This window comes from Cheilinus undulatus, linkage group 10 (assembly GCF_018320785.1).
Source record: "Cheilinus undulatus linkage group 10, ASM1832078v1, whole genome shotgun sequence".
Classification (NCBI taxonomy): Eukaryota; Metazoa; Chordata; class Actinopteri; order Labriformes; family Labridae; genus Cheilinus; species Cheilinus undulatus.
In genome coordinates, this window is record NC_054874.1 from 23,989,206 (window position 1) to 24,013,802 (window position 24,597).

General features: G+C 39.8%; 1 protein-coding gene across 1 annotated transcript in view; it reads left to right on the plus strand.

Annotated features, from left to right (window-relative positions):
* The window catches only part of LOC121516215 (bifunctional heparan sulfate N-deacetylase/N-sulfotransferase 1-like), an 86,475-nt gene that overhangs the window by 50,358 nt on the left and 11,520 nt on the right, over nt 1–24,597 (plus strand). The window contains exons 2-9 of the mRNA XM_041797359.1: nt 5,028–6,047; nt 15,623–16,105; nt 16,845–16,932; nt 17,262–17,416; nt 18,776–18,961; nt 20,532–20,660; nt 23,295–23,477; nt 23,865–23,961. Of these exons, the coding sequence (XP_041653293.1) occupies nt 5,496–6,047; nt 15,623–16,105; nt 16,845–16,932; nt 17,262–17,416; nt 18,776–18,961; nt 20,532–20,660; nt 23,295–23,477; nt 23,865–23,961 (1,873 nt within the window). The 5' untranslated portion in view covers nt 5,028–5,495. The remainder of the gene's footprint in view (nt 1–5,027; nt 6,048–15,622; nt 16,106–16,844; nt 16,933–17,261; nt 17,417–18,775; nt 18,962–20,531; nt 20,661–23,294; nt 23,478–23,864; nt 23,962–24,597) is intronic.

Sequence of the window (24,597 nt, forward strand, 5' to 3'; positions counted from 1 at the left end):
TGACATTATGTACGTATATGTACAGTACATTCAGAAAGTATTCAGCCCCCCCTTCAAGTTTTTTAATTGTATGTTGCAGCCTGATGCTACTATCTGTAAATAATTTTTTTCTCTTACTGGGGCCCCATAATGACGAAGGGAAATTTTTGTTTTGTTTTGTTTTGTTTTGTTTTTTTCTAATGCATTAAAAAGAAAAAATAACTGAAATATCACTTTGAGTATTTAAGTATTCAGACCCTTTATTAAGGACTAAATTGAAGCACTTTTGGCAGCAATTACAACTGTTAGTCTTTTTGAATACAACATAATAAGCTTTGCACACCTGGATTGGGGGATTTTCTGCCATTCGTTTTTGTAAATCCTCTCAAGGTCAGTCCGGTTGGATGGTCACTCATAGTTGTCTCTAAGCCACTCCTTAGGGTCATTGTCATGTTGGAAGGTGAACCTTCAGCCCAGCCTGACGACCTGAGTGCTGCAGAACAGGTTTTCATTGAAGATATCTTTGTGCTTTGCTCCATTCAGCTTTACCTCAACTCTGACCAGTCTCCCAGTCCCTGCAGTTGAGAAACACCCCCACAGCATGGTGCTGCCACCACCAATCTTCACTGCTGGGATGGTATTTGTCAGGTGATGGGCAGTGCCTGGTTTACTCCAGAAAAAATGTTTAGAAATGGGGCCAAACAGTTCAATTTTAGTTTCATCAGACCTGGGAATCTTGTTTCTCACAGTCTGAGTGTCTCTAAGGTGCTTTGTTTGCAAACTCTAGTCAGACTTTTCATGACTTTTTCACTGAGGAGAGGCTTCTGTCTAGCCACTGCCATAAAGCTCAGATCAGTGGAGGGCTGAAGTAATGGTTGTCCTTCAAGAGCTTTGTCCCATTTCCACACAAGATCCCTGGAGCTCAGAGTCACCATCAGGTTCTTGGTTATCTTTCTTACTGAGGCTCTTCTCCCCTGATTGCTTAGTTTGGCTGGGCAACCAGGTCTTGGAAGAGTTCTGCATGTGCCAAACTATTTGCATTTAAGAATTTTGAAGGTCACTGCTACAACAGATTTTCGTCAGATTGATAAGTAACATATTTTGGTCAGGATCATTCTTATACGGGGAAAAATAGTAGTAGGGTGAGGTTTTTATTGTCAGACTGGTATTTTACATGCATCCTGTAGTACAAGTTTAGTGTTAGACTTGTTGCATCTTAGAGGTGCTTATCATAACTTGTCTGCCATGTGATCATCAGTTAAGACATCCCTCTCTCCTTGCATAATGAGCTATTATTTTGGTAGCAAACATTTGCCCTGCCATGTCTGTACTTGTCATGCTTGTAGGCTACTGTGCATGACTGTAAATACTCCGGCTGAGTAAAATATAGGAGAATGATCATCTTTGACATGTCAGAGTTTTCCTGAAGTAAGAGAAAATAAATTTCTTTGATCCACTAGCAGAAATGTGTACATGTACACTGTACTGTAGGACATCTTTCATACCTTAAAAGAAGACACAACATAATCCAAAAGCCATATATTAGATCATTCTTTATTTTAACACTTCCTCAGATACAGATTTTACTTCCCCTGAAATTTGGTGAATGACTTAACTACTGCCCACTGGTGCTCACACGGATCAGTCATCTGGACTCATTCACATTGATTTTGTGGTAGAATGTCATCGATACAAACTGAAAAAAATGTATCATCTCCTTTATTATTTTTATTTTCGCGGCATGTCTCTGACACATTTTTCTGTTCTTTCCTGTTTGTTTTAAATAGGCACACTGTGCCCCCTCATACCATCTGCAGGCTGATGAAATGTGGGGATTTTCTCGTACCAAGTATCTTAAATATTTTACACTATCATTAGAAGCTTATTTTTTAAGTATTCACACTGTTTCTTTGCCTAAGAAGACCTTTAAAAAGTAAAGGCCCTAGTGTCGTGTTAAAAGTCATCTCCTGTCTTCCCTCCTGCACCCATGTTTCCAGCCGCAGTCACTTCCTGTGGCTAATCATACTCTGATATGCCCTGGCACAGACCCCGGTTCCCTCAGAAGCAAACAAACAACATACCGGGGGGATCTTCAAGCGACCAGTGCTGTTGGTTTTTGTCTGCAGCGCTGTGATACATTCTCTGAACGCCCACTGTTTCTTCACGGCCTCTTTACATTACTGTGCCGCCCTGTGAAGAGTGTTTTTGGACACGACTCAGAGAAAAAAAAACAAAGTGTGATTTCTTTTACCACACTCAGAGGGAGATTTCAAGCATCTTGTAAAGCTTGTAAGGCTTGAGAGGTTGGTCAGAAGAGTGTTGACCTTGGGTACATTAAAGGGACACTATATGGACTTAATTTACCTTTTGGTGTAGGGCTGTGCCGTCATGAAACCTAACTTCACTGACCAAAAGGTATCTGTCAAGAAATCTTTCAAAGAAATAGTGGAATGGGGAGCAGGTGGCCTAGTGGTTAAAGGCGCTCCCCATGTGCGCGGGCAACCCGGGTTCAAATCCGGCCTGAGGCCCTCTACCGCATGTCTCTGCCCCACTCTTGACCCTCCTTCCAACTCTATCCACTGTCCTCCTCTATCCAATAAAGGCACATAAATGCCCAAAAAATGAATCTTAAAAAAAAAAACAAAAAAGAAATAGTGGAATAAATGCAGTTTCTCCTCTGTAAGGCTGAGGATATCCATTTACTGATTACTCATAATACAATGCATGATACATTGCCCACAATACAGGCGTTCTATGGTACTTGATATTTTACAATAACATTATGTAGTGAGTGATATCTTGATATTTAATACGCTTTAGACTACAAAATGCGGGGCTTTTTTGCCTTCATTAGAGAGACAGGACAGTGGATGAGAGAGTAGGGAATGACAGAGCCACAGGCCAGACTTGGCTGCTCACGCACATCGGGCACAACCTAACCACTTAGCCAGAGCTTCCCAAAGTTATGGCCCACTGGTGGGTACAAGAGGGACTGAAGGTGGGCCATAAGTGGTCATTTTCATTTTCATAGGTCATGTTCAAATCATAGAAAAAAAAAAAATGTTATGTTATCATAAAACACATTACTATGTGTTATTTTAAGTTTCAGGAGTTTCACTGCTCGGAGTTTTCACTCATGTTACATTTTTATCATAGATTTTATCAGTGTCACAGTTTTACTGGTGTTGGATTAATCAGTGACCCTCTGTTCATTCTACTTTATCAAAGACATTTATGCTACTTCTGAAAAGTCTGTGGGTCAACAAAGTATATTTACAGAAATGAATATTAGAAAAGGAAACTTAATGTTTCTAACAGCAAAGACTGCATTGAAATTACCTGTTTACAAAACTAAATTCAGATAAATAAAAGGTAAATATTTAAGTCTTATGTTGTGGTTGTGCAAGGGACTATTGATGGTCCCCCGAAGAATTTCAGGTCTTATATTGGAGTGTGGTGTTTTGAAATTTCTGAAATCTGCGCCCTGCAATTTTTTTTGTTTGTTTGTTGTTTTTTTTTTGTTTGTTTTGTTTTTTAAATATCCAATATGCCAGTAATTACAGATTCACTTTAGCTGATCTCAGTATTGATACCTACATTTCAGTATGCATTTCAGACCTTAAACCTAAGCCCTCCAAACACACTGTACAGCTTAAGGATGAAAAAAAAAGCACCACATCGCAGGGAATTAAAATACACTATAAATTTTCACGAATGAGGATGAACGAACTAAAAGACATGAGCTGGCACTAGTCTGTTGCTCCAGCCTAAAACTATTTAAACATTTGCATACATGCTGCTGATATTAAAAGTCAATACAGGCTGGTATTTAGAGCCGATAATTGTTTGTAAATAATGGCAGGAATGTTTATATCTGCTGATCCAGATAATTAACTTTTTAAGCAAACATCTGCAGATTGAGATATAATACTGGTGATAATCTACATCCATAATTGCCATATTAATATTTTGTCCCACCCCTTTTTGTAATGCTACTAGAAGGATGGTTGTAGCCTATAGCATCTGCTCAGGATAGTATGGGCGCTCTTTTAACTCTAATGTCCCTCACCTTTAATTAAAGCTTGATTTATGGTGCTGCTTATAAACCCTTTGATGACATTATCAAATCCACTTTATGTCTGATTTGTGTGTGATGAGTCTTGATGGGTTTGTTGGTCACAGTTTAATGTCTTTACATTGAGAGAGTTGTGACTTTACTCTAATGGTTATCTGGGGTTTTATAAAGGAAGTGTCTAAATGTGTGTGTGAACCTTGATAGCTTAAGCCTAATGGACAGAACATTTCCATGCAAAGGTAATGATGCTCCTTCTCACTTCTACAGCAGGGCCTCTAAATGGAGAAGTGGTGTTTTTATAAGTGACTGGCTCACACTGTTCTCATACCGTATCTTGTTCTTTTCACACTTGGCTTGATGGAGATTGACTGAAGTGCCGGTGTATTATGATAGGTGTGGGGGTGTATATTAAGTGCGATAAAGGGTTTTCTCCCCAACTGAAGAATGCTTCTGTTGCCAGGTTTGTCTGTCGCTGTCATCCACACCTCTGCTCTTGGATCACTTCCCTTCCACAAGCTCGTTTTTCTCCTGTACTTCATTTCAGTTTTGAGACTTCTGAAGATTTGAGTGAAATAGAAGGCGAGTGTCCCCGCGGGTGATGGCTTCACTATTCAGTCACACTACTCCCGACTGGACTGAATTGAGAATTGGCTCGCCTCAAGGCTTTGTTGTCACTCACATTCTGCCTATTGATTGTGTGGAGGCTGCGTGAGCAATTTTTTTTTGTGTGTGTGTGTTTGTTTGCACATGCAGGAGTTAGGTGCGCATGTGTAGGGGGAATTGGCAGCTCTTCCTTTGTGTAGGTGAATGCAAGGACTAGTTTGGAGTGAACTTTTGGAGTGTTGGCGCTGGCAGGATAATACACATCTCCCACACATGGCTAAAACCCACACAACAAAAGAAGATGTTTGTGATCTATAAGAGCTGGTGCTGTGCTCCCAGATTTTAACATCTTTTCTTGCTCCTTTTCCAGGTCGGGAGGTTCGATCCTGAGGGAATGGTGCTGCTGAGATGACCTGCGGGACCTTGCTTCTCTCAAGAGATTATTCTGCAATCAAAAGAGCGGAGGGAAATCGAGCTGGGACATGGTTGGCAGGCTCACATGATGGACAGGTGATGGAACCCTCCATCATCTTTCTTCACCAGTGACTCGGCCTGCCAGCCCTCCTTCACAGGCAGAAGCGTGTACCAGCAGTCCAAGGCCCCCTATTTCTCTGCCATGGTGACATAAGCAGCGCTGCAGAATGAGGGAGAGCCATCGTGAGACCATCTCATTTCTTTCTCCAGTAGCTGCTGCAGCTGCTCCCTTAACACTGTTTTTATTTAGCCGCATAAAAAAACTGAATCTGTCGTGAATAGTCCCCACTTGCTGTTTTCTTGAGAGACTGCCCCCTAAGGCGTGTTGCCGGGCCTGTGGGGCGGAGCGGCACGGCTCGAGACGATGCTGGGATGCGTGACACGAGTCCGTCGGCTGGTCCGTCTCCTCCCCCTGCAGACCTCCCTCCTCCTCCTCTTCCTCTTCTGCACAGTCAGCGTCTTCATCTCCGCCTACTTCCTCTATGGCGTCAAGCGGGAGCTGGAGCCATCATCAGGAAGTGGCGGCGTCTCCGGGGCCGAGGGAGCATCGGCAGACTCAGACGACCCGAGGGTCACTCCATCCCGGCTGCTTCCTGTGAGAAGCGTCTCGGGAGGCCCCGGGGTGGATCCTGGAGGGGCAAGGACAGACCCTGTGGTTTTGGTGTTTGTGGAGAGCCAGTATTCTCAGCTGGGCCAGGAGATTGTTGCCATCTTGGAGTCTGGACGGTTTAGGTACCGGACTGAGATCTCCCCCGGTAAAGGGGACATGCCCACATTGACGGACAAAGAGAGAGGACGCTTCACACTGGTGATCTATGAGAACATTCTAAAATATGTTAACTTGGACGCCTGGAACCGAGAGCTTCTGGACAAATACTGTGTGGAATATGGAGTGGGCATCATTGGCTTCTTCAAGGTTAGGACAACAACACACTCCCTCTGCCTCCTCCCTCTTCTTCCTCTTCTCTCTCCTCTCACTCTTCTCGCTCACACCTTCTGCCCCGTCCATCTGGCTCCACCGTCTCTAAGGAGATGGGATTCACAGGGTTGGAAAGACCTGCCTGGTTCCCACTGCACTCTTTCTCTTCTTCAATCTATTTCTTGTTTTTCTTTCTTCTGCCATTTCTCACTCTTGCTTTTTTGTCCTTGTTTTCTCCTCTTTGTTTCTGTTAGGTCTGTGGCCTCTCTCTCTCTCTCTCTCTCTCTCTCTCTCTCTCTCTCTCTCTCTCTCTCTCTCTCTCTCTCTCTCTCTCTCTCCCTCTCCCTCTCCCTCTCTCCCTCTCCCTCTCCCTCTCTCTCCCAGTAATCCCTGGCTGAGCCTGTTTGCCCAAGGCCTGTTTTCAGGTCTTATGGTTTTAATCACCATCTCGAAGCCACGGAGAGAATATAGAAAGAGATATGAAGGCATGGGTGGTGTTGGAGTGATGTTAGGCGGTATAGGTGAAGGTTAGAAGAGAAAGAGGGATGGGATTTACTGTCTTTGGGGAGAAGAGGGAAAAGAGAGCAAGGGTGTGCATCCCAATGACCTGATGCATACTGCTGCTCTGCTCTATGAGCCAAACTGCCTGCACTAACACATTTCAAAAAGCCCCGTATGAACTAGAGCAAATACTTAGAGCTGAATAAATGTGCATTACAAGAAATGAGAAAGAGTACTTGAGAAGCTGGGAACGTTACTCCACCTTCTGTAATCACATTTTCTATTAATATTCATTTATTATATCAATTATTATTTACACTGTGAGACGATGTCACAATATTTGAAGGAAAGTCATAACGCAATTGCAACAGCACAGAAGTGGTTCCAGTGTGCAGGGCTACATAAGATGAAGCCTATTATGACCAGTTTTGAGTTATAACTGAGGGGTGTTGATTTTTCAAGGGTCAAAATTAGCTTCTGTGTTAAAGCGCCTGTGAGGAATTTTATTGTGTTGGTTTTGGCGCCACCGGTGGACAAAGGAGATACCTGCTCTGTCTTTGTTAGGAATGTCCAGCACATGCATAAGTAGTATTTTAAGTCACAGTCACTTTCATCAATTCTAAAGAATCTTTGCCAAGTTAAATATAAATAAGGGCTGTTTTGGTAGCATGCAGTTAATCACTTTTTCAGACACCGACCCTGATGCATTGCGTTCATTTATGGAAAAATAAGTAAGTTGTAAATATTAATCTTACAGCTGATCATCTGCTTTGCTATTCAAGTTCTAAAGACTGATCAGAATTTATTTTAGTCCTTTCATAATAAATTCAAACCTCCTCACAGGAGCTTTCATTTTTAACTTTGTATGGATTCTTGCAGACCCTGGGCCCTTTTATATCAATAAAAAAAACATTATAGCCTTATAGCCTTTTCTGAATTGAGCTGGAATTTCCTCTAGATATATTTTTAACCTCATAATTTATTTCAGTAAAACATCTCAGAAAAAAACATAATACTTCTGTTTAAGGTCGAGGAGACCTCAGCTACATATCATGATTTAATGAAGTAGAGTTGCTGTCTCGGGTCAGAGTGGAAACTTTTCTCAAAAGATGCCTGGATTTGATTCTGCCGAATTCTTCTGTCTGCGAATCGCATTCAGGCAGAAAAGAGAAAAATGTCTGGAAATTCACAGACTCTGTGATATAAAGAAATAAAACAACAACTTAAGAATCAGCTTTATGGGCCAAGTACACTCACGAAAAAAGCAGTTTGACTCCGGTTTGCTTTGATCTCAGTTTACAAGAATTAAACATTATCTACAAAAAATAATAAAACAGAAAAATATAAAGAATTAAGATTTAAATATACACTGGCTCTTGTCTGTATTTTTCTGTAGTATGTAAAAGTCCATTGTGCATTGATGGCATTGTTACAAAATGTGATGAAGGGGGAAAGCTGCTGACTAGACATGATCAGTTATCAGTTATAAGCTATCGTAATTTTTTCAACTTTAAGAGGCAAGGCTTACCGCAGGTGCCTCTGGTATAAAATAGAGGATGCAATAAAAGCAGTATCCCACATAAAGTCTTTCATTCAAATCATATACCCATGCTGTTGTCATTGATATGATCTTAGAGTGTTTTTGTATGGATGAAGGGAGGGAGGGAGGCAATGTAAAAACATATTTTTCTTTTTTTAAATAAATGTATTATTTTTTGTTTTTATTAGACAGTTGTGAATATAAGAAAATTGTTTGTATGTCACAGATATAGAATAGATGTTACAGATTGACTCAATTCAGTTTTTACCACTTCTGTATTTGTCCTCATTGTGCCTTTACCCCAAACTAGGATTCAGATCAATAAGGAGTATGGATAACAGTCTCAATTTCTGTTAAAATTAGACTTAGACTATAGATTAGACTATAACCCAAAATTACATATAAATTTAAAGACACCACAAATACAAACCTTTACAGATGCACACAAAGGAGCCTGTATACAATTTCAAGCAATAACACGTTCTGACCTGTACAAGAACAAAACCTGTGCAAAACCTTACAGCTACATAGCACTGTTTACAACAGAAAAGACATGATTTCAATATGGCCCAAACAAATATGTTAGTACTTTGTTACTGTTTTTTCAGTTCATACAGGTCTATGGGTATCAATAGCATGGTTGCAAGATGTGTAAAGGGTGCAAGAATGCTGACTACACATGATCTGAAGTATGTAATATGTAAGGGTGTGTGCAGCTTTACACAGAATAAGATCCTTTCATTCATTTTCTTCATGCTATAAGGTGAAGAAGCCCTCTTATAGTATCTGAGTTAAGTGAAAATATTTATTATACAAGGATGTTTCAATGGATCTACCAGGTAAATCCAATATGGAGCACACAAATCACTTGATGCTGTTTGATCAGGTGCAGAGGACTAACGTTTTGACGCGCACTTGGTTTTGACTCTGAAGAAGCTGCAGTGGGTGTCGAAACGTTAGTCCTCTGCACCTGATTAAACGGCATCAAGTGATTCGTGTGCTCCAGTTTCTTCATTGAATTTACCTAGTAGATCCATTGAAACCCCCTTGTATGTTGCTGGTCCTTTCTGTGAGCACTGACCTCCACCCGTGGAGGGGCCGAAGTGCAAGAGACTCTCTCATGAAAATATTTATTACTTCAACATCTGAGAACAGCACTGTCTGCAAGAGAAGACATACAATTAGAATATGGCCCAATCAAACGTGTAACACCTTTGTAACTGTTTTCCAGTAGAGGTCTGTGTGTATTGAAAGCATGGCTGCAAGATGTGTAAAGGGTGCAAGAATGCTGACTACACATGATCTGAAGTATAAAATATGTAAGGCTGTGCGCAGCTTTACACACGGGGTAAGATCTTTTTATTCATTTTATTCGTGCAAAATGTGCATATGAGGTGACAGAGCCTTCTCACAGTATCTGAGTTACAATGATAATATTCATTACTTCAACATCTGACTACAGCACACAGACTACATTACTAATTACTATGCTAATAGGTTTATTGGTGCACATACACATATGACATGCAGCATTTTACACCAGTGCTTTACATTACAGTCAGTATGATCTATTTGTGCAAATGAGCATGTGGGATGAGGCTTTTCACCACAGTTATTTCATTTACAGTTACTACATTACTTTGTGCAAATGTGCATGTGAGATGACTGAAATGTATTCCTGAAACTAGACAAGTCAGCGGCCATAGTGTCCTGGGGTCAGAGCTGGCTTGCACTCAAAATAAGCTTTAACAGCCAAATACACTTTAGCAACAACGATGTTGACTCTGGTTAGCTTATTTATTTTAGTACAAATGCAACACATGACATTTATCTGTTTTATTAAAATCCAGTTTTTGATAGAATATTTTAGTTTGCACTCAGATATGAGTCCAGCTCCTGCTCTTCTCACCAAACTCTCACAAGATGGCCAACCCCACACAGCATATGAGTAAAAATGCTGAGAGTTACTGTGTTGGTTCAATGTCAGCAGGCTTAAATACAGTTTTTTAAAAAATGAGTGTTCTACCATTGGTTTGAATAGTGTATAGTGAATATGTCAATGAAACCAAGCTTTCAGACTAAATCACGAAACAGTCTCTTTTTTAAATTCTTGGGTCATTTCTTACATAGCTCAAGTACAAAGTTAAAATGCCTTTTAATTAGTTAATATTCATACAATAGTGAAATAATAATAGTTTCTCTTCATTACTATGGCAAACTTAAATACAGTCATTATAAAGACAAACTTGATTTATACTCCGAACCAGGGTTGTCCTGATCGTGTGTATCAGATCGGAGCCAATATAAGCATTTTAAATTGATCAGAGATCAGCAATTTGATCCGATCAGCCCAGCCGATCATTTACATCAGCTGTTGTAGACAGAGCGCAATTTATGGCAGGCTGTAGACGCACCATTAGCGGTAGCAATATTAGCATTCCCATGTTTAAAATGTCAGCGGTGTGGAAAAACTTAAAACGTGAGAGTGAAAACAGTCCAGTGGCCACTTGCAGCATCTGTAACATGACCCTTTCACGAGGTGGTAGCAGCAGAGCTGTGTTTAACTCTACAAATTTGATCCGTCATCTCCAAACTAAACATGCACCCTTGTGGGAGCGATAAGGCAAAAAAGATAGAAAAAGTGGTCGAATTCATCGCTTTGGACAACCAGCCCATCTCCGTGATGGAGAATTTGAGTTTCTGTCGTCTTCTTGAGCTTTTGCCCTGCTCGACATTACATTACTGATACTGGCTTACCGGAGCTGTACAACAAAGTACCTGACCGTATACTAAAGAATTTAAAAAGCAACTTCACTGCTGCTAGCTTCACTACAGACATTTGGGGCTCTGATGTTTGCCCCATGTCACTGCTGAGTCTCACTACACAGTCCTTCACCTTTAAGTTAAAGTGCACAGTATTACATGCACGACAGTTTCGTGGGTCTCACACAGCAGAGCATGTAAAGCAGACCATCGAGGGTGCTGGTTTTCCTAAACAAGAAACTTCACTTCATTTTAAAGTTACAGTGGGCAAAGAAATAAAAGTGAGGAAGGAAAAAGTGATGTATCAGCTCTAGTTGCACTTTAGACACTGCACTGGTAATAACAAGAGTGCCTTGTATTTGATATTTGGGTTATATTGCACTGTTAATGTTTTGGTTCATGTCTTAGATTAAACTGATACATTTTAGTAGGGATTGTTGTTTTGAATCTGTATGATTCATATTTTTTTGATCCCATTCAAGTCAAACTGTTTACACCATTTTTAACGTGGATTTGGGACATTTCTAATTAATTTTTAGTTCAGTTGTTTTTATAGTGACTAATAAAGTCAAGTTAATTACCACTTCTAAGTGGAATTATATTATTATTATTATTATTATTTTATTTCAAATTCATTTATTGAATTAATTTGTTATTGTGACTATTGACTCTGCTTCACTCCCTCTAAGATGAACTGAGGTTATTTGATGGTTCTTTTTTTTTTTTTGACTGCTCAGGTGTGTCCGCTGTTTTGACCACTTTTAAGTGGATTTTTGATTGTCTGATTTATTTCAAACACTGCACTAAGTTAAAGTTTAGCTTTATTTTTTTTTGAAAAATGATTAAAGTGAAACAGAGCTATTACACCATTCTGAGCAGAAATGTGATTTTAGGGGTTTTACAACAGTGTTGGGTGTACTGGATTAAATGGAATAAGTCTGAGATATCTAGTAGTTATTCAGTTTACTTCAGTTATTTTTGCAAACAAAATTGAAACTCTAATCTAGGTAATTATGAGTATTGGATTGGGACTCGGTATCAGCAGATTTTCAATATTAAAAAATTGACCGATACATTTTTCCTTTTTTCAGATTAAATTTTTGCACCTTTTGAAACACCAACAGGTCCTCCTATTTTACCTAAAAGCTTGTCTTTCATTTAGTCCATGAGAAGAGTGTCTGAATGTGCCACAGCTTCTTGTTTGTCTGCGTTTGTGTGCGTGTCGGTGTGTATGTCAGTAACAGTGTTGTGTGTTTATGTGTTTTATCAGTGTGGAAAACAAGGTGTCACTCAGCCTAAAAGCTGTCGATAGGCCAACAGAAACATCATCACAGAATCACCCACCGTGTTAAAATATGAACTCCATCCATCAAACTGAAGTCTGACAGCACTCTCAAACAGGAGTGAAGTGAAATAACACGAGAGGAGGGAGACAGCCATACCAGTTATTACTGACCAAGTAAAAGTAATTACATTTAGGTACAATTTGGTAAGGTGTACATAATTGAATAATTCATATGATTAAAATTCTTAAAATCAGGTTGTTAATTTTCATCAGATTCTCTTCACCATCTCTTATATTAATTTAGCAGTGCACTTTGCTCCACTTTTGCCACATTCATTTATGTAAAAATTTCACAAAACTGCAGACATGGCTCCATTTTTTTTTACCTGTTCAAACAATAAGAGGCTTACACCATGTTATAAAATGATATTGAGCACACTATCTACAATGTTTTATGAGTATGAGTACTTAGGCTTGGTATCAGCACTTTGGTATCAGTGCATCCCTTAACAAGAGACAGAACTGAGCTAGAAATCAGCATTCTGAGTCAGTGGTTTCCAACATTTTAGTAGTGTGGACTTTAAAAACGGAGACATGGTTAATTAAAACTCCTTGTCAGAGTAACTCTGTGACTGTTGAGTGGCCATCAGATTTACTCTGTGACTGTTGAGTGGTCATCAGAGTATCTGTCCTTGTTAAGCATTCATCAGAGTGACAGCTTGGGGGAAACTGTGAAACATTCCCTTACATAGTAGGGTAACAATATTTAGTTAATATTTCAAGTGGAATCACTGATTTAAGAATCAACTGTCCAATGTGACTGACAAAGGTATTTTTTGTGTAAGTAGTGCCTTGTAAAAACTATTTTCAGACTAAAAAAAAAACAATTTATTCCATGATCGGGGTTGATCCTTCCTTTTTCTCACTCAGTAAGTCTGGATCATGATGACCTCGTAACCATATTACATGTCCACTTGCAATACAGAAGGCTCATATCTTTATTTTTTTATGTGCCTATAAGCCACTAACTTCTTATAAATGAACGGTCTTATTAGCTGTTGTTGCTTTGTATGAAAAAAAATGTGGACATAACCCATTTTTTACTTTTTGGGATCAATGTTAACTTGTTCAAAATGCATCACTTTTGAAATTTTTTCTTTAAATGACATTTTACGCTATTAGGAAACAAAGAAAGGTTAGAGTGCCATTTGGGACATTGCTGCTCCAGTGGCTCTACAAAATGGAAAACTCCCCCTTAAATGTATTCTCACGCACACACACACCCACACACCCCCCCCCACACACACACACACACACACAAACACACTAAGGAGAATATTTGAAAGTATGAGTTATTTTCAGATTGCATTAAAATTATTATTAAGTTGATATTTATACCGAGATAGGATATGAGTCATGGTGTCTTTGGAGAAAATGTAAAAAATAGACCTTAAACACCCCCTTATTGCTAGAATGGAATGATCCGTGTTTCATAAGCAGGTGCTGAAATGTTAGATAAGCAGTTGAATTAGGTACTTTAAAACAAATCATCGTTTTAAGGCCACTCCTAGTTAATTCTTCATTATATCTACTTCTTTTAATGTTTTTTTTTGTGCACAATAAGCAAAGTATATACAAATAAGAAAAGTGCTTATCTGAGGCCATTTTAAATAACCTCAGAATTATCACATTATTAAGGAAACACTTAACTGATGTAGAGGAACTAATACAAACACTGAACTTATGTTTAAGGACATTCAGTAATGGTGATGTTAAAACAAAAAACATTAAATGTAATGTTTAAGGTTTATGAATAGCCTAATGATAGAGTATGTGGTATTGACACCAGATCAATATTTCTATTAATCATAACAATAATGCATAGAACTTCGGACAGGGTGTTACATTGAGTTTTTCAGATACGTCCATTTTTTTAAAATCAGGCTCTGACAGAAACATTTTCTATGGACATAGAGTAAAATATTTATTTGCTAATGCTGAGTAAAAATATTGTTTACAGTTAGAAGAACCACTAAAAGTAATATTTTTAATTGAACCCAATATGATATATTTGATATGTTTAGTCTAAAAACTATTATTTAGCTACCATTTTATTTAATTCATTTACTTTAGGAGAATTTATTATCAGTAAAAATTAAACAAATTGATACATATTTGATACCACAGCAATAAAAAAATAGAAGCACCCCTGTAAAAACAGTAAGCTCTAAAGTACACACAATACAAGGTGTTTCTTTTAAGGGTTTTTAATGCGCTTACGCCTTAATAATAAAATTAATCCTAACTTGACAATAGGTAGACAGGTTGGCTCCCTGAAATAGTGCCTGAAATGACACAAAACCAAAATCATCTCAAGTGCAGAAAATGAAACTAGTAGAAGTTCAGGTAAAAACTTCAGTCCTTGAACATTATTTAAAGTTCAAGGGGAAAAAAAGAAGATGCCGTCAGCTTAGTCAGGTCAATTGATTTTTGCTTTAAACTGCACAAACTAAACTGAACATTCTGATGAAATGTGCGACAGATCGACGTTTCCTACAGAACCATGCCCTGCCTCTTTCTGTGGGAGCAGAGGGTAAGCAGCACTCTATGCTGTTCTCATAGAGGGTGAGCAGTATGTATGAAGGTTTTGTGTTGCTCAGGTAGCATGTTGTAACCATCGCCTTTAATACAGGATGACATCGGCGAGTAGGGATCTGCAAAAAAGATTGGAACAACTGCATATGAAGCTTCATTTTAAGTTTGGTGCATTTACAGGAGGGATGTACCAGTGGGTCTCTAAAACCTGCACAAAGATTGTGATTGTATGAATTAGAAATGTTAAAAATGTTCAGAAACACTTGGGTGGCTTCAAACATACCTGGGTAACCTGGCAAAGTATTATCAGTATGTGGGAATCACTGCAGATACACCGGCTGTAAATATAATTTTTTTTCTGCTGATACAGAGAATTAACATTTTAAGCTGATATTTGGAAATACCAACATCATGCCAAAATATATTGTGCATACCTTAAGTATTACAACATAGTGAATAGAAATAAATTGGTTGATCTTTCATAATGAATTTATCAGAAGTCTTGTGCTTTTAAAATAATGGAATATTTCAAAGCAGTTCTGCCCTTTTTTTGCTTAAATCAAAAGACATATTGATCAGTGGCAGTAGAGATGTGATACAATCTGAGATTCTCTAAATTTCTTATTGGAAATTTCAATGAATAATCGCTGAACCCTGAGTGTTTGCATGTTCGAGGACACAGCAGGAGCTCATTCACTTTGACTGCTGTTTCAGCACACAGCAGATTGAGCGTAGCAGGTAGAAGCTGCCACATGCCTTTGCGTTTGAGCAGACCTGACATTCCTTATTTCACACTTGAGTGGAGAAATTGGGGAATTATATCCAATATGTCTCTATCACTCTCATGTATGATGAATCTGTGTCATTTCTCTCTCTTGTTTCTATCAGGCCAATGAAAACAGTCTGCTCAGCGCGCAGCTCAAAGGCTTCCCCCTCTTTCTTCACTCAAACTTGGGTCTGAAAGACTGCACCGTCAACCCGAAGTCACCCCTGCTCTTCATTACTCGATCTGGGCAGCCTCTGCCTGGCCCTCTCCCCGGTGACGACTGGACCGTTTTCCAGTCCAACCACTCGACGTACGAGCCCGTGCTGCTTGCCAAGACCCAATCAGCTGAGAGCGTTGCATCCATGGGGCAGAATGCAGCTCTGCTCCCGTCTGTGGTGCAAGACCTTGGGCTCCATGACGGCATCCAGAGGGTCCTTTTCGGCAACAACTTGGTCTTCTGGCTGCATAAGCTGGTTTTTGTAGATGCTGTGGCCTTTCTGACGGGGAAGAGGCTGTCGTTGTCACTGGAGCGCTACATCCTGGTGGACATCGATGACATCTTTGTTGGCAAGGAGGGCACACGCATGAAGGTGCCGGATGTAAAGGTGAGTTTGTCCATGTGTTCAGTATTAGGAAAAGTTTGAGAGTAGAAACTGAACCCACTTAAGTATTCATAAACCAGTGTTTTCAACAGCCCCTTTGACGATTATATAAAAATTGCCTCACACATAGCATGTGCTATCCCCTGCCAGTCTTCCAGAAAGCCCTTCTTCTCGCTCCTCTTCTCCTTTTCAATGGGTTCGTCCCAGTAGGCCGCTCAAAGCTGACAGGCCGCTCACACTGTCACACGAGCTCCACGGCGATGAATATTTCAGGGGCCCAGAGACATACAAAGAATGTTGAAAAGCTCCGTGTCTGCGTCCCCTCAGAGCAGAACAGGCCCGCCTCACATGTGGAGTCAGAGGGTGGAAGAGAAAACTATGGTAGAAGCATCAAGGCCTCCTCCATCGCAGTGAAACAGCAAGCTTTTAGGAACATATCACACCCTGACAAGATGGAGAAATGTGAGAGAGGGGTGTGTGCGCTGCGAGTCTAATGCAGCGCCGAGATCAAATGAAACAAACACCCGAATCAGAGGAGAGAAAAATATCAAACAGAATGAAAGAGAAGAGTGAGGCAACTGGGAGTGGATGTTGGATGTTTACCGAAAAGAAACTTGCAGAATGAAAAATGTATGTGGGCACGCGTTCGCCAGGGTGTTCACGCTTCCTCATTAATACACTCGTGCACCAGCTTGAGCTCAACGTGCACTGACTCACTCTACTTTTCCTCCCACTGTTTCAGGCCCTGCTGGAGACACAAAGGGAGCTGCGCACGCATGTGCCCAACTTCACCTTCAATCTGGGCTTCTCAGGGAAATTCTTTCACGCTGGTAAGATGCTGCCTGTGCAGAGAAGCTCTACTGAAGCGGAGATTTTAGCATAAACTTAAATAGATCATATCTTTAAGATTGTAGATCTTCAATTTCTCCTCCTCGTGTCCTCTATGCCCTGGCTTTATTATGTTTCCCATAATGACTTTTATATTTCAACATTTTCTCCTTGTGACTCTATGACTTTCATTTCCTCTTCTTCTTATCACTGACCCCATTTCACCTTTGGTTCCACTTTGTCTTTGTCCATTCTAATCCTCTCCATTTCCTCTTCTTCCCCTCCCTGTGTCTCCCTCCTGCTCTCCTCCCTCTCTCTCTCTCTTGTTCAGGATCTGATGAGGAGGATCTGGGAGATGACCTGCTGCTCTCCTACGTGAAGGAGTTCTGGTGGTTCCCGCACATGTGGAGCCACATGCAGCCCCATCTCTTCCACAACCAGTCTGTGCTGGCTGAGCAGATGCTGCTCAACAAGAAGTTTGCCATGGTGAGACACAGGGTTGGGGAACTATGATCAGAGGAAACCTATTTTTTCTTGTAAAAATGAAAAAAAATCCGCTTTTTTGGTTTTATGGTAGTTGTAATCACTATTTTTACTCAATTTGAAATTTTAAAGTTTAAATATTGTCTTCACTTCATAATGTTGAGGTTGTGCTGGCAAAAATTATACCAAATATAAGCATGGTAAACATATCCTGAGTGGTTTATATTCTCAAAAAAAAGTATTGACAAAACAGTGAAAAAAGCCTAAGGGGCTGTGATCAGCAAGGCCCAATTGTTTATCACTTATTTACAACATTCAAAAGCAACACAGTTTGAACCAACCTAAAAGATTTGGGGCTCTTAAGAACACATTCAAGGCTTAAGCCCCTGTGCTCCCCCTATGGTTATCATTAATACCAGTAACAATTTAATCTCTACCTCCAATGAATGTTATTGATGATCAATATGGAATTCTTATCTTTTTAATTAACAACATAAAGATAACACCAACATGATTTGCATTCAGATGTGGGAAACTTCTTAACGCGTTTTTTTTATTGTGTGTTATTAAAGAATCAAAATCAACACGGATTTGACAGCCTTGAAATAGATAAATAAAATAACAATCTTTACAATCTCAGTTTCAAAAACTTTTTTTTCATCGAGGAAGGGCAATCGAGTTTCAACGCCTACAGAGACCCACACAGACATCAAAAACAAAAAAGTCAGGAGAAGCATACATACATCAATTTGACAACAGTTTGGACCAGCATTGCTTAAATTTTAATTCTCCTGCATGTTTGAGGGTAACGTATTTGCTACTGTAGGGAGCTGGAAATGGTATTAAACACTTCCTATCAAAAATGTACAGTACAGAAAACTTTAATCACATTCTCAAAACATTTCTAGATTTTAATAAGGACATTCACCTAGAGAATTTACTGCACATGCATCTCACAGCAGGTTATCTTTGTCCATTGAACTCAAAAATTCATAATACTTCAGGTGAGGAGCAACACATGGGTAATGCAGGCAGGAGGAGTAGGACTCCTCTGTTTTTTTCTGTTTTATCACTACAGCATTTAAAAGGATATTTCTCCAGGACAAACCTAATAGTTCAAAACAATATTAAAACAACCAAGGAGATAAGTGAAGAGCAAAACTCAACTAAACATGAATGTGATTTTTATTCTGCCAACTCGCTCTCTCTTGTGGAAAGTTAACAAGGGGATTGGCAGGAAAAAAAGTTAAAGACAAAGTCGGGTTAAAAAATTCTACCAATTTTATTCATGCTTGCAGCTCTCTCAGAAAATGTACCATGGTTGTGTGGTAGAGCATTTATTAATGGGTTTTCATCCTGTAGGAACACGGGATCCCCACAAACATGGGCTACGCCGTAGCACCGCACCACTCTGGTGTCTACCCGGTCCACATGCAGCTGTACGATGCCTGGAAGAAGGTGTGGGGCATCAAAGTGACCAGCACGGAAGAATACCCACACCTAAAGCCTGCTCGCTTTCGGCGAGGTTTCATCCACAGCGGCATAAGTGTAAGATCACTGTTTTATACACACTGAACATCCATAAGGCCTCATTATCTTGTTACCTCCAGCCCATTGTTTTTCACTACACTTTGCTTCTCATCATCCATTATGTTTCAGCCAATAATCCTTTCAGGGTTCTTTTTCTCCATTTACATAAACTCTCCTTCAGTCAGTAATTACCTCCACATCTCCCGTCAGGTCTTTTGTTCCTCTTATTGTTACCTCAATCATGGGTTTCTCTATTATTCCTTTTTGTTCATAAATCCAGGTGTCATAGAGGAAGGAGTTATTTAAAAGAAAGAGAAGTTAAACTGCCTCTGGGTTTGTTGTTCATAACTCTGTGTTTGCAGTCCCAAGACTGAGGACTCATGTCTGATATGCACCTTTTTATCGGGCTAAAACTTGTTTTACTCATGCTTTTTACATCCTGAACCCACCCCTCTTTGAGTGTAACACCTGCCAGCACTTTGAGGAAGAAGGCCCCTCCCCTGCCTGGGATGCCGTTTCTCATTTTAAGGCATGCTCCCTTGATTTGCTGATTAATTGGACAAAAAAGGTCAGCCCACAGGCCACCAACCAGTGACACAGCTGTAGTTTGACAGACAGTACAGATGCTCAAAACTGGGCTATTATACCATGGGACATTGGATGGAATCGGGAAGGGGGCGAGAGTAGTGAATGGCAGGTGTCATACAGACACTTTTCTACTACCGGCTACCGGTGCCCAGAAAGCCGCATAGTCTTCTTTTAAGTTTCAACCTTGAAGATACTGAGCAGAAACATATGTATCACCTCAGAAAGTCAATCATCTCATTAGTTTAGTTTTTTTTTTTTTTTCCCAGAGCGAGAGCTGATGATATAGTCAGGTTTTGTATGAGTCACCCTTCTGAGTAGTGCTTCCCAGCAGCCTTGGGCATCACAACTGAGACTGACACTTTGAGCATGGCAAGTGTCGTCACAAAACCAATCACCAAAATGTCAACAACCAGAGAAGCTGCACTCCTTTTAGCTTCACGCTGTGAGCTGGTGCTGAATAATGAAGTTATGAGAGCAGAATTAAAGTTGAATAGATTACATTCAAGTATTTCAAAAGAAGGGAAAAAATCTTATCTATTTCTTTCCCAGGTTGACCTTCAGCGCTGATAGAAAACAGTGCAGCCGCAGTCCAGTTCCTTTGTAGTGTTGGCATTCAGCAGGCCTGTGTGGTCTCAGAGCTGTGTTCCCGTCCTTGAGATAGCGCGGCCTGAATGGACAGTCTCCACTGCTTACTGATGATTGATATTCAGTTCCCCAGACACTTCAAACTGTAAACGCATTTCCATGAATTTCCATATAGACTCAGAGTGAATAAGAGGTTTGCTTTGGCTAGATGAGCTGCATAATATGAATGTTATTGAAAGCAAACAATGTGTGGGGTAACTGCCTGGAGTGCTGACAGCCCTGCTCTCCGTGGAGGCCTGATGGTGTGTGTGTTTACTTGTGTGAATGCATTTCTTTGTGGTTTTTGTTTAATGCCTGTGTGTGTGATGTTTTTGTCTTTGCAGTTTTGGTGACTTTTTGTTTGTTTATTTCACAGGTGCTGCCCAGGCAGACATGTGGTCTTTTCACACATACCATCTTCTACAAAGACTACCCCGGCAGCCCGAATGAACTGGACAAGCTCATCAATGGAGGAGAACTCTTCCTCACTGTTCTCCTGAACCCTGTGAGTGAATCAGATGTCCACACAGCTCTGCTTTTGTCTCACACTCTGTGAAGGACATTCAACCAGTGGTGTAAAGGGATATTTAGACGAGGGGCTAAACAAAGACTGTTCACAGCATACATCTCTTTTTGTACAAATGTGAATACTTCTATTACACATGGAGAAATGTGTCAGTGAAAATGTGTGTGAAATGTGGCGCAAGTTTTGTTTAGAGACAATGAAGAGAGGGTTGCATTTCTATCCATATCTGGCATTCTTTATAGTGACCTCTGATAATTCATGAATAACCCGCTGACATCAGTGTTGGGGGTGATGCATTGGGCAGGATAAGCAATGTCTGTAATGAACTTAAATTTTCTGACACTTCTGAAGGAAAACATGGAGATGCAGCATGGCTGCAGCACTGCACAGTGATTTTTTTTTCTAAAATTTATACCAAAAACGCAATTTTCAAACTTTTTTTAGATCTGTAGCAAGCTGTCCATGACTAATAAACTAGTGAACAATCTCCCCTAACTCTTCCATTAGGCCTACGCTTCTAGGTCGTTTAAGTCAACTGTGCGTACCTGCAGCTGATCAGACAGAGAGGAGGAAGGGGAAGAAAGTCAGGCATCCCTCCCATTAATGTATGAAAGAGCAAGAAGTCTGGTGTTAAGTGTGATCCTGTCCTCTGATTTTTTTTTTTTTTTACAGTTTTTATGCAGGTGGTTCTGTGGATGTTAGTCTGCATTCTGTTATCCAGTATACATAGCCTTATTCAGTATTTCTCAACCTTTTTTCTGTCAAGGCACCCTTAAAAGTTTTGAAAGACCTTAAGCCACCAGTGGAAAGTGATTTAATCATCCTGTATCCTTATGACTGTCAAGGGATTTATGTGGTAAAAGAATTAATAACAAATCGGTAGCATTTTATCTTTATTGGCCCTAATTACCTACTAATTATAATGTAATAAGAGGTTTATTATCTAGTAATTACCTAGTAAAAGTTAACATTTTACCAAATGATAACATGATAGCATTAAGTATTTAATGAGTTTAATGAATATAACTTAACATGTTGTGTTGCATATGCTTCCTCCTCTTCTTCATGTGTTGTTTAAAAGTGGTTAGCAAACAGTTGCGAATGGTTGCTGCCCCCTAGATTGCAATTTCTGCCATGTGAGATTGCCTTTTTTTAACCATTCAGATGCATTGAGTAAGTGTACCAAACCATGATGGCTCAGGATGAAAACGAATACTGTTACACCTTAGTTTGTAGCATATATTGAATATCCACTGTTGTTGCTAAATATGTAATTAAATCTCCCTTTTTGGTTTCATTTCGAGCAGCACTACCTCCACTTAAGAACTATATTAGTGTTTAAACTCTTATACTTGGGTTCATGTATGGGATCATTGCTATGGTTTATTTGAATTTGGACATCACTGACGTTTTCTTTCCCATATGTTCCTTCTGTGTTTGCACACAGTCCTACAGTCTCATGCCCTAACAAGGGCATTAAATTGGCCTTTTCTTTATGTTAATTAGGAAAAATGTACACAAGCTTCCAGTTTACAGGGACATGACATTCATGAAGTTAAGGACACAGCTGCGAACAATTTTACAGTTTAAGAACTTGTCAATGTGTGGTTTAGTTTTCTCTCAGAAACTGTCATAAAATAAATTTAAGAAAAAAAAATATTAGTGAATGAGGCCCATTCTCTCTAGGATAGTGAGACTTAGCTCTCCTTTTCTCAGAATAATTTACCGCAGTAGGCTTTAAATTAAGTTCAATCCTAAAGCAGCAACTGAAAGGACATGTTACAAGAAACAAATGTGGTCTCTCTAAACGGCCAAACTTTTGACAGCCCTAGCAGTGTAGCTCCCGTTTTTATTGACTTCCAGCAATAGCCTCCCGCTGTGGAGTGCATTCCCATTAGAGGGATTTCAGGGGCATTCTGCCTGATATGGTCTTAAAATGTTGGGATTGTATGTGTAAAAACAGCTGTGGGTGTACAGTACATCCTGGTCCATACGTGACGTAGGTAAGAAGTAGAGGATGGTTTTACAAATGTTCATGCTTGATGTAAAGCTCCAGACCTGGAGGAATATGATTTGAATTTTAATATGAGTCAGTTTCTCAGAACTAAAATTGATAAGATTATTAGAATAGGTACGAATTTACGATTTTACAAATAGTCAAAATCAAATTCCTTTTTAATTTAGTTGATAAAATCTCAAAAAATATATAACAAAAATGGCATTCAAAGCTCCTGTGAGAAAATTCTCATTGCTTATTGGAAAGATTAACAGTTGATCGTGTCACTGATGCCTTTTGTTTTATAAAACTAAATAAGGCCATCAGTGAATTTTAGGCCATCTCATTTTGGGTCTATTCTAATCTAATGGTATCTAAGCATTGATTTAATAGTAAAAGGGTATGTATAATATTAAATGGAAGTGATTCTGATAAAAAAAAAATATTGCATTTGAAAGGCAATCTGGTCTGTAGTTCTATATTGCCTGTTTTCAAATCACTGAACCAAATATTTACTGCAGCTCCAGTGAAATTCACATGATGGCTTTTCTCCCTGTTGACTGCAGGTTGTAACACCTACTGCTCATTTTACACAAGGCTGTTCTTCACATTCACAGATTAGCATCTTCATGACCCATCTGTCAAACTATGGGAATGACCGCCTGGGCCTGTACACCTTTAAAAGCCTGATGATGTTTGTGAAGACATGGACCAACCTCAAGATGCAGACGCTTCCACCTGTTCAGCTGGCTCAGAAATACTTCAGCCTGTTCCCCTCTGAGAGGGATCCCCTCTGGCAGGTAAGAACCGCATCCTGATGAATATCTTATTAATTTAAATACTTTTTCGATTTTTTTTTTTAACCATACAAAAAGTTTTATGACTTTCACATTATAAAACCTTGCTGCTTTAATAGGACATTTTGGAGGACATGGTGATATGACACACATTAAATATGACATCAGATTGCATGTGAATTAGTTAAATGTTTGTTTAGTCACTGACCAGGCAGCCCCTCCCACCATGTGTTACTAAAAGCCTCTCCTTTGTTAACTGGAGTGCTTGACCAACACACAAATAAACAACTGTTGACCTGCTTTCTCTTCTATTTAAAATGTACATCTGGGCTAGAATTCTGTAGAAACCATGCTTACAATAAACATTTGTTTATCTTTTCGTGGCTACAGGATCCATGTGAGGACAAAAGACACAAGGACATCTGGTCCAAAGAGAAAACATGTGACCGCTTCCCCAAACTGCTCGTCATCGGGCCTCAGAAGACAGGTGAGACAATGCAGTGCTTCAGCACCCTCTACAGGAAGCATGTGGAAATTGTTCCATTAGAAGTTTATGAGCAGATACACTATATTGCCAAAAGTATTCACTCACCCAACCAAATAATTGAAATCAGGTGTTCCAATCATTTCCATGGCCACAGGTGTATAAAATCAAGCACCTAGGCATGCAGACAGTTTCTACAAACATTTGTGAAAGAATTGGTCGCCCTCAGGAGCTCAGTGAGTTCCATCGTGGTACTGTGATAGGATGCCACCTGTGCAACAAGTCCAGTTGTGAAATTTCCTCGCTCCTAAATATTCCACAGTCAACTGTCATTGCTATTGTAACAAAGTGGAAGCGACTGGGAAAGACAGCAACTCAGCCACGAAGTGGTAGGCCACGTAAAATGACGGAGCGTGGTCAGTGGATGCTGAGGCGCATAGTGTGCAGAGGTCGGCAACTTTCTGTAGAGGCAACCGCTACAGACCTCCAAACTTCATGTGGCCTTCAGATTAGCTCAAGAACAGTGTGTAGAGAGCTTCATGGAATGGGTTTCCTTGGCCAAGCAGCTGCATCCAAGCCATACATCACCAAATGCAATGCAAAGCATCGGATGCAGTGGTGTAAAGCATACCGCCACCG